Source organism: Quercus robur, chromosome 10 (genome assembly GCF_932294415.1).
Source record: "Quercus robur chromosome 10, dhQueRobu3.1, whole genome shotgun sequence".
Classification (NCBI taxonomy): Eukaryota; Viridiplantae; Streptophyta; class Magnoliopsida; order Fagales; family Fagaceae; genus Quercus; species Quercus robur.
Window position 1 is genome coordinate 6878047 of NC_065543.1, and position 15780 is coordinate 6893826.

General features: G+C 33.7%; 2 protein-coding genes across 2 annotated transcripts; both read right to left on the reverse strand.

Annotated features, from left to right (window-relative positions):
* Positions 1-3991: 3991 nt before the first annotated feature.
* On the reverse strand, positions 3992-4603 carry LOC126703786 (uncharacterized). Its single transcript, XM_050402857.1, has one exon. It carries the CDS (start codon positions 4601-4603, stop codon positions 3992-3994), a length of 612 nt encoding a protein of 203 aa, XP_050258814.1.
* Positions 4604-10221: 5618 nt separating this feature from the next.
* LOC126702592 (disease resistance protein At4g27190-like) lies at positions 10222-15622 on the reverse strand. Its single transcript, XM_050401334.1, has 2 exons — positions 15392-15622; positions 10222-13543 (listed from the first exon to the last, which is right to left on the reverse strand). The coding sequence occupies exon 2, from the start codon at positions 13540-13542 to the stop codon at positions 10564-10566; it is 2979 nt and encodes a 992-aa protein (XP_050257291.1). The 5' UTR covers position 13543; positions 15392-15622; the 3' UTR covers positions 10222-10563.
* Between the last annotated feature and the right edge of the window lie 158 nt (positions 15623-15780).

Here is a 15780-nt window from a genome sequence, read left to right on the forward strand (position 1 = left end):
ACATTATAATTTAATATATATATATATATATATATATATATATTTTTAAACAAATAAAAAGGAAAAATTTTATGTGGCAGTTTGATGCGGGGAAATGGAGAATCCACATTACTTGTGGGCATCTAAATTTGTAGGAATGTAATTCCTTACAATTTGGATGTTTAGAAATGTAGTCATTCCTATATTTGGTTTCATTAAAAATCCCTTAAGATTCTTAGGAATATGAGATGATAATATTTGGTTTATTTCCAAATATCTTAAATGAATTATTTATTTTTCTCATTTTATCCTTAGATTTGAATGTGAACTTCCAAGTCCTTTAAAAAAAACTTCCTTTAAATAAATAATGAAAAAAATATATAAATTATTAATAATTTGTTGAGCAACACACACCAGCAAAAGTAAATACCTGGCAATAATGGAGGGTCCCCTTCGAACTTTTTTTTTCCCCACATGTGACACCTAAATAAAACTTTGTTAAAGAATATATCAACAGAGTTGTTTATCCTGTTTATGTTATTTTGGCGCGAAAAGATAAAGACAAGAGAAAAGATATTAATGATTTATTTTATATTTTATCTTAATTGCTTAATTGATAAGGAAAAATAGTTAAAATTGTCAATTTATAAAAAATACAATTTTCTTTAAGTTTGGGAATCTGGATACCCACCTGTTTTAAAGGGAATCCACATTCTTACTGAGAGGGGTTTAAAGGGGGAATCTAGATTCTCCTAGCATTTGATTCTCTTGTATGATTTGCAACTAAACATGAGAATCTTAAAACATTACCTGTACCAAACACCACATTTTATAGATAAGCAGTAACTATAATTTCTTTTTTGAACGTGAAGGAAAAAAATCTTAAATTTTAGAAGTTTTTTTTTTTTTTTTTTTAATTCAAAGTGAAATTTGTTATCATAACATGCGTTTCACACCTACGATGAGGCTTACACATTTTCTCATTAATATTATGCATTTAGGATAAAGTAATTTGAAAATCAACAGGAGAGTGACCTTATTTTTTTATTTTTTATTTATCTATACTACTATTTAAGGGGTTTTTCTGTTTGAGATTCTCATTTTTTTTTATTCAAAAATCTACATCCTTATGTTTAAATAGAGACTAAACTAAAGGACAATTTGGTAAAAATACAACTCTAACTCGCATTAAAATATTACCTAAAAAATAGGGTCACTCTCCTTTAAATTTTCAAATTTCTTTATCTACTTATAAATTAGATTCTCAAAATATAAATTATATATATATATATATATATATATATATAAAATAAAAACATAGATTTTTTTTTTTTTTGGCTACAAAATTGGACCACTAAAAAAAAGCCTCATCACACACACAAAGCGCATGTGATAAGGCTAGTACTACTATTTAAGGGGCTTATCCGGTTTGAGATCCTCTTTTTTTTTTGGTTCAAAAATACCCTCATACCCCTATGTTTAAGTAGAAATAAAGTTAAAGGACAATCCGGTAAAAATACAACTTTAACCCCCACTAAAACATTGCCTAAAAAATAAGGTCACTCTTCTGTTGATTTTCAAATTGCTTTATCCCACTTACAGATTAGATTCTCAAAATAAAAATTATATATATAAAAAATAAAAACATAGTTTTTTTTTTCTACAAAATAGGACCACTAAAAAAGGCCTTATCGTATGTGCGAAACACATGTGATAAGGCTAGTTTGACAAACCTATTTCTAAATGAAATTACTTTTCATTAATAAGGGTATTTTTGAACTACATAAAAGTCCAATTGAAAGAAATGAATCCTCTTATATATAATATACATAGATAATTTAGAATCATAGATAAAAAGGAATGGTAAATTTTCATTTTAAACCTTAAGAGTTTAGGAATATTTCATTTTAAACTTTAAAATGTTTTTCTAAATGTTTCATTTATAATTTTCTTTAAGATTTTAAATCTCAAATTGTTCATAAAAATTTTAATTTTTTGGAGGCTTTCTTTCAAGAAATACTTAATCAATAAATATAAATGGTATATCCATAACATTTTCACAATACTTTCACAACAAATTTTAAGTAAAAGTAATGTGAAAATGTTGTGAACTTAGCACTTCTCCTCAATTAATAGTCTTGACAATCTCTGTCAAAAAACAAAAATAGTCTTGATAATCAAAAGAGTTATTCTTCATAATCTCACCAGAAATTCGCTTGACCCAATTTCAAACAAAAATATTAAATCATCAAACAAACAAAAAAAAAATTCCTCAAGCGAGTTTTAGGGAAATTTCAAGAAATAATAATAATAATATGACAATGCATTTTCCACTTGTTTTCTATCATTATAATTTATTTCGCTCAATCTTTTCTAAAAGATAATAACAGTCTTCCACTTCCAAAAGTAGAATTGAATAACATTCTTTTACTATCAAAATGAGATTAAACTTGTATCACAACTATTATTATGTATTGGCATATCCTTTGACAAAAATGCATTTTACTTGTGATTAGGTAGATCTAAGATGTGTTTAGGATATCAAGAAGTGTGTTGATAAATCAAAACAAGTCATATCATTGAAGATAAGAATATTGAACCAAGAAACAAGTGAAGAAAAGCTGAAACAATGAAGCTTGACACTTGTCTTGACACAAGCACGATACTAGCACAAGTTTTTCAGACCCGGGCTGGACCAAGAAGTCAAACAGTGAAAATCGAGAACCAGGATGAAAACTGGTTTTTTAAGCATAAAGAACCAATTTTTTTGTTAATTCTGTGAACCCCTAAAACCGGGGTTGGACCTCACGAATCGGAACCGGTGGCAAGAACCGTGAACCCCTTAGCATTTTTTTATTTATTTATAAAAATAACTTAACACAATTTTATTCTACTTAATTAAATTATCCATCTCTTACAAGGAATAAAAAAAAATTACAATTAAAATCCTTCAAAGATATTCAATTTTACTTCAATAATTAATCATAAATTTTAATGTTTTCATGGTTATTATTTTATTTTATTAATTTTCTTATTTAATTATTAAATATATGTTTGAAAATCATTAAATTTCCCTCATATATATAGATATATTATCAATTTTGCTATTTTTATAAATTTAATATCTATATTTAGGCTTTAATTAATTATGACGTCATCCCGGTTCGACCCCGGTTCGACCTTGGTTCGACCTCAAAAATCTTGAACCTCTCCCTTTTACGGTTCAATGAATGGTCCGGATCTGAAAACCTTATACTAGCCTCTATCAAGGCTTGATGAAAAATTCTTGACACAAGCTCGATACCTCTTGATCTATTGAGCTATGCAAATTCAGAATTCCCAGTTTAGAATTTTGGCCCATGATGACTTGGATTGCTAGGGTTTCATTCACTAAACTCCTAGACACAAATACTTAAATTAGAGAACTCATATATTCTTAGTGAAGTTACTGCATTGTTGTATGCCTTAGGGTTTTGTAACCAAGTGCTTTCAAATCTTCAACGTGCTTTGAAGTGAAGAATTTTGCATCCAACAACAAACATTAGTTATTTGGAAGTCAGACACATACTGGGATCCGTGCAAAGGAAGAAGTCTTTACAAGATTAAGTCCAATTGGGGATTAAAGTGAAAATTCAATAGTAGGTTGGTACTTTCTTATAGTCCACGTGCTGTAACCGTTTGATTCTTAATTAGTGATTCTTGGAAGTGGTAACCTGAAAATCAACTGATGGGGTTTTTGTCTTGTGAGAGATTTTCCCGATTAGTCAACAAATCACCATGTCAATTTATTTTCTGTAGTTTAATTGGTGATTTGTGTGTATCTCCACGATTTGCATGTAATTTGACCTAATTAACTCAATTACCCAAGTTAATTAATCAACTTGGGTAATTGAATTAATTAACCAGGGTCAATCTATAACCTAACAACAACCTTTTTTTTAAAGAAAGAAATACCGTTCAGATTTTATTGAGAAAAAAAAAAAAAAAAAAAAAAAAAAAAAAAAAAAAAAACTTAGGGTGTTACATCAACATAAATTATGTAAGAGATGTCTGGTGGAACAGATTTCATCCACACAGATAGGGGAAAAGACTTCCTAGCCCTCTTAGCTAAAGTATGAGCAACCCTATTGCTCTGCTGCCTAACATGAGAGAAAGAACAGGTTTGGAAAAAACTCATTATAGACTTACAGTCTTTAGCAATATGACCAATACAAGAATGGTGTGAACTATCTCCAAATAAAGCCTTGACAACTAACTCCGAATCACCTTCAAAAATTGCCCGATGAAAACCCCACTCTGTAGTGATGATCATTGCCCTCCTTACTGCCTTCGCTTTAAGGACTTCCACACTCAATGGCATAGGAATTTTTTTAGTTAAGGAAGTCATAACCTGGCCCAGTTCATTCCTCACAACAACTCCTATTCCAGCTTCATCTGTCTTCGTAAAGCACGCGTCATCATAGTTCACTTTATAGGTGTCTTGCATTGGTGGTTTCCAATGTTGAACCACTGTCTTTGGTTTCTCGGGTCTGATATTGAGATTTGATTCAAATTCTGCTAGAGAAACTTTTGCTGCATCGAGGAGATTATCTAGAGGTAGGCTTGGCTCATTGAAATGGCGCATTTATTTCTTTTGCACCATATGAACCATGCCAAGACCATGAACAACTCCACATTTTCCTCATATTTCCTTACCAGAGTTATCAAGTCCTAAAAAGAACCGAGTCGATGATGCAGGCAATGTAACTTGTTAAAACCGAGACCCTAGCTGCAATGAATTTTTTTGCAATCCCAGAGAGCATGAAGAGTAGTTTCATCTGCCTTCCCACAGTTGTTGCATAGAGGGAACATTAATTTTCGCCGATGCAGATTCACCAAAGTTGGAAGGGAATCAGTGCAGGCTCACCAACAAAAAATTTTGATTTTATTTGGAATATGTAGCTTCCAAATTCCATTCCAAAACTTCTCTGGTCTGCTCTGCTTGAACCCGAGGCTGCCTCCTTGGTTTCCAGATCGCCCAATAGTTGATATCCAGTCTTGACCAAGTAGTTTCCATCCCTATTTCAAGGCCATACTAGACAATCTTCCTGCATTGTTCTGCATAATGGGATTGCCTTTATATTTTGAGCAATAAAAGGAGCAATTGATTGATCAATCAGTTGCCTACTCCATTCCTTTGTGACCTGATCAATGAGGGAAGATACAGTTAAGTCGTCCGTATGTGCTAGAGTTTGAGGTACTGCCTTTGTTGGGAATAAAACCGGGAATCCACTTATCATAAAAGACTTGAATTTGTGTGCCATCTCCAATTCTCCACAACATCCCATTTTCTATGACACGCCTTGCTTAAAGTATGCTTTGTCATGCATAGGACACTTTGTAGAACAATGATGTTTTTTCTGTTTACAGCCTCAACACCTGCCTCACCAACATGGCCTCATTGAATCTAACCAAATCCTTTAAGCCCATCCCTCCCTCTGATTTTAGTTTACATAATGTTTCCCAACTCTTCCAATGGATTTTTCTTTGGCCACTATGCTCGCTCCACCAAAATTTTCTTATTTGCATTTCAATATCGTTGCATAGACCAACCAACAATGTGAAACAACTCATTGCGAATGTTGGAATAGCTTGGACCACGGCCTTTAGCAATACCTCTTTTCTTGCTTGAGATAGGAGCTTCTCTTTCCAGCCCTGCAATTTTGTCCACACCCTCTCCTTGATGTAATTTAGGTTCGCCTTTTTGTTTCTCCCCACGACTGTTGGCAAGCCAAGGTACTTTTCATACTCTTTGATCTCCAAAACACCTAGGAAGTTTAGAATTTCTCCTTTCTTCTCTTTGGCCACAACTTTGCTAAAGAATAGAGTCATCTTCTCTTTGTTTATTTGTTGACCAGATGCTTGCTCATACACCGTTAAGATGCGTGAATGGCTTGCAAATCTTCCATCCTTGCTCGGCAGAATAATAAGCTATCATTTGCAAAAAATAGGTAAGTAATTTGTGGTCTAACCTTACATAGGGAGTAACCCCAAATTAGATTTTCCCTTGCTGTCTTTGAATCATTCTATTCAACCCTTCCGAGCACAATAAGAAAAGATATGGTGAAAGTGGGTCCCCTTAACGAATTCCCCTCGTAGGGAGAATTTCACCTTTCGGCTCTCCATTTACCAAGATTGAATAGGAAACAGTACTGATGCATTCCAAGATGAGGGTCAAACCTGGTTTCACGAAAACCCTTCTCTCATAATCTCAATCAAAAATCGTCATTCCACTCTATTATATGCCTTGCTCATATCTAGCTTTAGAGTCATGAAGTCTGCTTTCTTTTATTTCTATTCGAAAACCACCAAGATATTATCTGAAATAGCTTTGTTTGATTGAAATGCACTTTGTGACTCAGAGATAAGATTAGGCAAAACTTTTTTGAGCCTGTTAGCAAGAACTTTAGAGATGGACTTTTAACTTGTGGATGAGAGTAATAAAAGTACGATTTATGGAGAAGGGGATAGAACCTGAATTTAAGCAATTTAAGACTGCATGTGAGACATCCTTTCCAATGGTTGACCAGAATTTTTGGAAAAAAAAAAAAAGGAGGTAATCCATTAGGTCCTAGTGCTTTTAATGGTTCCATTTGCTTCAAGGCTTAATCCACCTCTGCTTTAACAAACTCAGCAGTTAGCAAGGCATTTTGGTCATCAATAATCATCGTAGGGATTGCTGCTAGGACTTCATCCAATTTTGATGGGGATGCCGAGTTGAATAGATTCTAAGAGTAGGTGATTAGAATGTTTGAAATCTCTTCTTCATTGGAGCACACCACACTTGCATCATTCTTCACAGTTGTGAAAAAAATTTTGTGTTTTGGTCACCTTCTTGTAGCCACAAAGCCCTTGATCCTTGTTTCCACATCTTTTCCTCCTTGATCAATAATCCATTTATCTCATATTTAAACTAGTTGATTGTGTCTATTGATCCACCTCTGATTGCCATCTCCTTAACTCGCCTAAGTTACTCTTTTTTTTCTTTCAAGGTTCAAGTAATGTTCCCAAAAGAAACCCGGCTCCACTGGTTAAGCTTTGCCTAGCACTCTTGTATTTTCCCTTCCACTTGATCAATCGGGCTACCTGGAAAATTTCACCTCCAAGCTAAATCAACAACTTCACTGCAACTTGCATCTTCCAACCACATTTGTTTGAAACTCCAAGGTTTCCAACGTTTGTTTTGAATACCTTTTGGTAGAATGATTATAGCTTTATGATTCGAGGATCCACATTCTAGGTGCAAAACCTTGGTTGCAGTAAAGAGTTCAATCCAATCCGTGGTGGCAACGGCTCAATCTAGCCTCTCCCATATTGTGTTGTCCCCCCTTAGTCCCCTACACCAAGTATATATACCTCCCATAAAACCTAAATCTTTAAAGCCACATTTGTCAAGAACATCTCTAAAAGCTTCCAACCTTCCTCCCAATTTTTCCTTTGCTTTTGCAATTTCATTAAAATCTCCTACACACAACGATGGGATCGTGAACTTGCTCTTTAATCTTCTCAGTTTTGCCCAAGATTCATGGCGATTGTTTATGTTTGGCTCACCATAAAATCTTGTAAACCTCATCTCATCTTCTTTCCCCTTATTCACTATGGCATCAATATGGTTGGAGGAATATGTATCAATGGAAAAATCACACCCCTCCTTCCAAAATACAGCCACTCCGCCCCTTCTGCTTACTCTTGAGACTTCGATCAATCCTTCAAATTTATATTGGACCTTAATTTCCTCTAGCCTAGCTTTGTCAAGCCATGTTTCAGCTAAGAACACGACTAAAGGATCTTGTGCTCGAATCAAATCTCCAAGCTCTTGATCTGTCTATGGGTTCCCAAACCCACGACAGTTCCAACATAGGATATTCATAGCTCTTGGCAGGGCTGAATTTCAGCCACCACCAATTGAATCAGAGTATCTTGATCATCTAAAAATATTGTCAGAAACTCATGTGACATGCAGTTTAAATGACAATTAAACCTTTTGTCATAAACACTAGTAAACCTATCACAAATTTTGAAGTTTAAATGAAACGTGTTGAATGTTTAACGTTTATATGAAACTTAACCAAAGCTCCAAGGTTTACAATGTAATTTACCCAAAAAAATAATGATTTAGCCTCGTATGCACTTGCTGACATCATTTATTATCATTACCAGTCGCAACCCACACGATGCATGGAAATATATAATTATTTTGAGATATGGTATAATGTATAATTTATTTTCTAAATTTTATTGTAATTAATTTGTTCTCTCTAAAAAATAAACAGTTTCAAAAAGTAATTTTTTTATGAATAAGAATTTATTTATATATTAAAAAAAAGTAAGATCTACAAAGAAGTCTAGAACACCAAACCTGCAGCATGCACTACAAACCCTAATTTATCTCTCTCTCTCTCTCTCTCTCTCTCTCTCTCTCTCTCTCTCTCTCTATTTTTAAAATATATATAATTTTATAATTTTTGGTTTTTTTCTATTGATATTATTCTTTTTTGAAGTGGTCCATATTCTTCTAACTAATATTTTCCTAATTTCTTTTGGTTAACTAAAAATTTTAAGTTTCAAATTTATTATTCAAATTCCTCATTCTCTTAAGGAGATTAGCTTGATAATAAAAAATTATTATATAATTCAAATAATTGATAGTATTCTTAACCCAAAACTGTCTTTTCTCATTCTTAAGTGAGTACATCAAAGTGGATTGAATTTGATTGAAATGAACTAAAGTTGACCAAAATGGACCAAAGTGGACCGAATTGGACTGAAGTGGACTAAAATGAATCAAATAGGATGGCAATGAACCAAATTGGACTGAAAAGAACTTAATCCCGAACCATAATTAGTAAATATAAATAAAAAAAATTAATAATTATTATAATAATAAAGTGATATAAAACTATAATTTGTGATAAGTAATGTATTACAGTGTGATGGAAGTAGTTTGTTATTGAATTAACATCAATCATATTTGTTATCACATTAATATTTTTAACTAAATTACTATGCATGCGTCTGTGATTCTATGAGCCTGTTGAAAGTTAAATTCAATTTGAATTTAGTATTGTGTAGAGAAACTGAAAAAATTGGTATACCACCAAAAAAAAAAACATATCAAGAAAACCACTAATATGTAATATTTTATACAAAAAAAAGGGAAAAAAAAAAACCTTTGTTTTTTTTTTGAGAATGAAAAAAAGCCTTTGTTAAAAGCGTTGTTGTCGCTATCTTATGAATTTGATGAAAATAACATATGGTTCTCTACTAGTGGAACTGAACCCTTCAACCTAGCCTTGAATACTACATTAGCATACGGATATGAATACAATGATGATTGTGATTTTTTTTTTTTTTTTTTTGTGAGTATAAACTAAAAATAGATAAGTGGTGTCTCCACCTAAGGTATTTATATTTCATTTATTTTTTATTTTAAGTTACATTTAAGTTCAAGAATGTGTTTCATTTATTTTCTATTATAAGTTACATTTAGGTTCAAGAATGTGTAAAGTCATGACAATGAAAAGCAATGGTCATCATATCATGTTTGATAAGTTATTGAGAATGAGTAAAAGCATAATGCATTATTGCACACATTATATTTATATACATATTTTTGAATAAATGATTGAAAGAAAATGATGGCATGGTCGCTGATATGATTCAATAGAAATGTAGCAACAATAAATATTATGCTTAACTTTGACATATTATATACATTACCTTTTGCATTTTCCAGTATCTTTGTATTAATCATTATAGCGCACTCATGTTAATAAGGTATTGGTATTTACATTTTCTAGCAGCAAACCTTGCACAATAATAGTCACATTTTGAGTGAGTTTTGTGACGTTGGTTTGCATTTTCTGGTAGAATTAGGGTTTTTCTCAGTTTTGCTCTTCAAAAGGACAAAACGGGACTCATATTTCCAAACTTTGTTATCAATAAATCCAGAGGCAGCTCCACATTTATATTAGGGTGGTCACTGGACCACCGTAACTTGCACACACAATATATATATATATATATATATATATATATAGACACGTATATACATAATGCCTCCAAAATTCAAGTGCTGAGGTAAAAGGATTGAAAATTCTAATCCAAAAAAAAAAAAAAAATTCCCAGTACATGTCTAGATTGGGCAAGGATAGGTTACCAAGCCGCACAAAACAACCTAATCCAAAAGGAGTATAATCAAAATTGAAAAAGAAAAATACTGATTCAAACTACCACAAACTAACATTAGGCTTTCATAAGAATATTCCATGTTAAATCTTCCTCACAAAGCAAGTCAAGTATACAATGCCACAAGCTCCAACTGAAAACCAAAAAGTGCAATAACAATTTATATACAAAAATCATATAATATATGACTCTTGTGATACTAGCTTAAAGATAAGTCATGCTTTTGATGATACTAGCTGAAAGATAAAGTCCAAGTTAAAACTATGACTGCAAAGTAGTTCAGAACAGAAACCTCTTGATCCGAGAGAGGAGAGATTTCCACTTGTGGTCTCTGCCTCCAGGTCCATTAAGGGTTTCTCAGGTAATGCTGTGAAGGTCTTTGAGGCGATCCTTTGTAGAGTCATTTAGTTTGTTCCACCAGTTTGTTGTGCATTCAATCACTCTCAATCTAGGTGCATTTTCTACACTGAATGGTAAATCTTTTAGCTCCGAGCACGTCTTGATCTTCACAATCTCCAAAGAGGGCCATTCAAAGGAGTTATCCTCACATACACTTAACAATTTTGGTAGGTTGTAGAGTTCCATGTTCTTCAATCTGGGAAGGGATTCAGATTGAACTATGCCTCCATCTTCAATGATCTTATTAATCTCAAAACATTCCTCAACTTGCAAATCTTGCAAGTGACAGAGTAACTGAATCATATCTCCTGGTAAAAGGCATTTTAGCTTTGGACACTTTTTCAGTGTCAAAGTCGTGAGTTTAGTGAGGCTCATTGAGTCAATTGAGCCTCTGCATATACTGACCAGTTTTGGGAGGTTGATTAGGTGTAGCTTTTGCAAGAATTCGAACAAGACACCAGTTGCTATGGTACCATCAATGATGCTTTCTATTTCATTGCATTCTTCAATTGTACAAGCTTCCACCTCTTTCAAATATTCAGTACCAAATACTGATAAGTTCTTAGCACGATGATGACCAATAAGTTCAAAACTTAGAGCTTTATTCAGTATCTTTGAAAGTGCAAAAGGAATATCTTCTTCTCCAGCAGAAAATCTTAAATGCCTTTCAGCTGTGTATCCAAAAAAATCAAATCCAAGAAAAGTGTCTGCCTTGTGATTGCCAACTAGGATTCTGAATGATCTAAAGCCATTACCTTCCCACCCCATGCTATTTCTTTTCCATGATATGCAGTTCTCAATGAAAGTTTCAAAGCAACTGAGTCTTGGAAAGTAGAAACAAAGACTTGTCAATGCCTTCAAACTAGCAACTTCCTCAGCAACTCTATCTACAATCTGGTTCCAACTTTGGTTTTTGAAGTCCACATCAATACTCAACTCTTGTAATGAAGAAAGACTTGCAATTACATTAGAAGGAATCAGCTCTTTTGGTTGGCCATTGATGTGGTTGGGACAACTAAAATTCTGCTTAAATGAAACTCTTAGACACTTCAAACCAGTCAATTGTGCAAGCTCTTCAGGTAAGGTGAGAATTCCTGTGCTGCGTAGATCAAGGATTTCAAGACTCTTTAGTTTCTCTACCTGAGGAGGCAGCTCCACTAATTCGCCACAATTGTTCAAATACATCACCCTTAGGTTTATCAAGTTGGAAATAGATGATGGCAGTGATATGATCCTTGTATCATACAAATCTAGAACTTTAAGGCCACACATGCATTCAAAGAATGATTCCGGAATTTTAGTCAAGCTTGGATTTTTTTGTAGTAGTAATGTTGAGATTTTACTACAAGTAGGCCTATTGGGTAGATTACATAATTTTTGGCCAATCAATGAGACCCTTTGCACGTCTTCCCATTCTTCCTCTGACAGCTGTTCTTCTATCTCTTCACCATCAATTAACAAGAACTTTGAATCCTTCTCTTCCTGGTATGTAATCTTTAGAGCCATGCGTCGGAGAAATAGGGGCATCTTAAAGTGTCCTGCTTTGCTACCCCTTTCTAACAAAGATTTCTTTTCAAATTCCCTTATTATAGCATGTCCTTTGTCACGGGCATCTCCAAGCTTTCTAACTTCAACAATAAATTGTTCAGCTTTCCAGCACTCAATTAGGTACTCCTGGTAAACTTCATAGTCTGGGGGGAACAATGCCCAATACAGTAGGCAAGGCTTCTTATCCACAGGTAACTTGTCATAAATAAGTTTAAATGCCTTGTAAAGTTCTTGCATTTCTTGCACTGGTTCCGTGCCTGGTGATTGCATATCAGATAATAGATGCCGCCACACAGCTGGATCATCCTCATTTCTCAAGCTATCTGCTATTAACTTGATCACTTGAGGCATCCCACCGCACTCCTTGAGTAATCTGTCTGCAATTTTCTTGTAGCTCGGTCGATCTATGATATCTCCCACTATTTTTTGGAACAAGTTTTTTGCATCATCATTGGATAATCTTTCAATCTTAATATGATCATCCATTAAACGACAAAAATCTCTATCTCTATATGCAAATACCACTGCTCCATGTTCATGGTCATCATGAATGCCAACTTCTTTCAGATTAATCTCTACGAAAACCTCATCAAGAAGCAACAGATATCTCTTGTTAACCAACACTTCAGATATCAGGTCTGCTATTCGATTACTGTCATGAATCCCTTTCACCTCCAGTTTTAGCTGCTCTAAAATTATTAGTTGTATCTTTCTCACACTCCCCCCTTTTGAAAGAGTTACCCAAAAGACATTGTCAAACAGTTGAGTATCTCGGACTTTGTTGTTCAGGTTTTCCATTACCGTTGTTTTGCCCACTCCTGGTAGCCCCCATACACCAACTCTCTTCAAATTATCGTCTTTCAGCAGCTTTAGTAGTCTTTCGACGTGCTCATTTAGTGATGGCACATTATCTATCTTCTCAGTATGCTTCCTTATTATTGGGACCGGTGGCATTGGTTCCCTTTCAATCATTATATTTATTTGGTCTGCTCGACTCTTTAGAGCAATTATCTCCTGTGTCTTTTTCACTATAGTTTTGCCAAGCTTTAGGAGATTATGAATTGGACAAATTCCACAGAAGCATCTGCTGATATTCTGGTACCTGTTCCTTAGTTGTTGGAGTTTGTCTTTCATTTCCTGAACCTCATCAAGCCAGGTTGTGCATTCACGTGTCCTCTCCATCACTTGGTCTTTCCTGTTCAACATTGTTATTATATCTGCCTCTTTACTGGAGAGATATCTTTCTTCTCGTTCAAGCTTGGCAATGTTTTCACTGAGATTTCTTACATAATCATATTTACTCCTCAAACATCCTACTATGCCATTCCCAACTTGTACTGCCGGTGTCACTATATTCCCAAGTGCTTGTGTCGCTGCTGCCCCCCACATCCTGGAAAAAATTGTATAAAAAGAAAATTGAGGATTATGTGTGAAATATTTTCTTTTCTGTTGTGCTGTAAGATAAACAATGTAAGAAATCAAGCACCACCTGCTACTAAAGATAGGAGAAATGAAAATTTGGTGTTGTTGAAGATAGTGTGTATTTTCTTTTTTGTTTAATATATCAAGTGATATTACAAAATCTCAATAAAATTTAACACCGGCTGTAGCCAAGCACCAAATACTGTTAAAGACAGGTGACTGTCTCGCTTTATAATGATAGTAATTTTTAATAAAATTAATGCCATATCACAGAAAGTTGGATTGGGGTATTGTACTAATGATGAAAAGCACCATTTTTTTCCCTTCCTTTTGTTCCATATACTTACGTGAATTATGGGAACTAAAGGCAGACCTAAGAACTGCCACATAAGAACCACATGAAATATGAATGATAAGTTCACATGTTTGTACACATGAAATATGAATGATAAGTGACCCCCAGTCTTAAATACCCTCTACAATCTACTCTCGTAGATTGTAGAGGGTACACTTCATAGTAAAGCAGTTTGATTTTTAAATTTCTTATCCTTTCTAATTTGACAAGTCTTTTGTGTCTCTTTTATGTCATAAACACTACGTTTATGACATCATTAATTCAACAATTCTATTGGTGTTTGAGATGAAGCAGATGATATTGCCTAGTTGAAATGCACTTGGGACTTGGGAGTCTAGAACAGTCAACATTTATCCAGCAAGAAATAAGTTTAAGGTGAAAAAAAAAGGAAAAAGAAAAAGAAAGAAAGACTCCTCAGAGGTGTTAACTTCTTACTAACCTTCTTTGGCTTGAGTATGGTTATTAGTCGAGTGGTATACTATCTCCAAGATAAAAGGCTCAAAGGTTTTGGAAGGAGGGAAAACATAAGAATTATTGGCTTCTTTAAAACAGGGGTTTTATGTGTAATAGAGAGGGCAACTACTTTTGTAGCTTAATCATAGATGATAGAACAAATAAATCAGTCATTATTAGAGTTAACTTCTCTTTTCTATCTTTTTAATTTTAGGTAACTAAACAAAATTGGTAAGCTGTAACAACCCACTTGAAGGAGGAAAAAATTCAAATCCATCTATTTATCTATATAATATATTAAAGTGAAAGCTCAATAACAAATCCAAAACCAAATTAGATTTTAATAACCCTCTAATTTCGTTCCAAGAGTCATTGCAGATAAAGAGTACATGCATTTTGATTATGTGTAATTCTACTTTTTTACTTTTGGCAAAATACATTTTGATCCTTCATCAAAGATTCAAAATATCGCATGCATGTCATATGACATTCAATAGAAGAAGATTAATGAATTTGAACGAAAGGACCAAAGAGCCAAATTGAGTAAAAATTCATTGTCTACAGATCATATTGATAGCAAACATACACACACAGACATATAAATGAGATGGAAAAGTAAAAAAAAAAAAAAAAAATTCCCTCAAACTTTATGTTAGCTATCAAACAAACATAATGTTGGAGTCAAAGATTTACTTTACCATTTCTTTTATTATCTGGGTTGTTAAACAATTATAACCACTAACATCGTCGACAACTTTATCTGAAATTTTGGTTTTGATCAACTACAGTGCTTGCATAAGCAATTTTGGAATTAATATCTCAAAATGATAAAATCTTGAACTGAAACAATTTATTGGTTATCTCGAAGCTCAAAATGACTAGTGTGTAACAATCCTACAAAATTCAACTCCCAGTAAAAATTTCATTATTAACACAACAAATATAAATGCTATCTGTGTTAATATGTACGCATGGCATTTGATTGATAACAAACTTTTCAAGTAGTACCTGTGCGTCTAGCTCGGCTTTCTTTCTTCTTCCTTGAAGCTCTTTGGTACTGCTTTTAATACAAAGGTTGAAAGCTGTCTGAAAGCCTGGTTATAGAAAGGGATAAACCTTTACACTCTGAGTCAACTAGCGCTGCAGATCACCTCGCACTTTTACACAAAAGTCTCCTAATTATTTGACAAATACGGATGACAGCCTACAGTCCACCTACCCCGCTCATTTCTTACCTTGGAACAGAATATTTGCGGTAGCAAATATGCAATACTATTTATTAAAGAGAGAACCTTCGGTCAGTAGCTCGTGTAAAGAGCCTTCTTTACGCTACCAATGAATAAACGCCACATCATATTTCTACCGAAAACCCAATACACTTCAATACACACAATTAT

Excerpts from the sequence above, each read along its gene's own strand:
- LOC126703786 (XM_050402857.1), bottom strand. The coding sequence starts at position 4,603 with ATGCGCCATTTCAATGAGCCAAGCCTACCTCTAGATAATCTCCTCGAT.
- LOC126702592 (XM_050401334.1), bottom strand. The coding sequence starts at position 13,542 with ATGTGGGGGGCAGCAGCGACACAAGCACTTGGGAATATAGTGACACCG.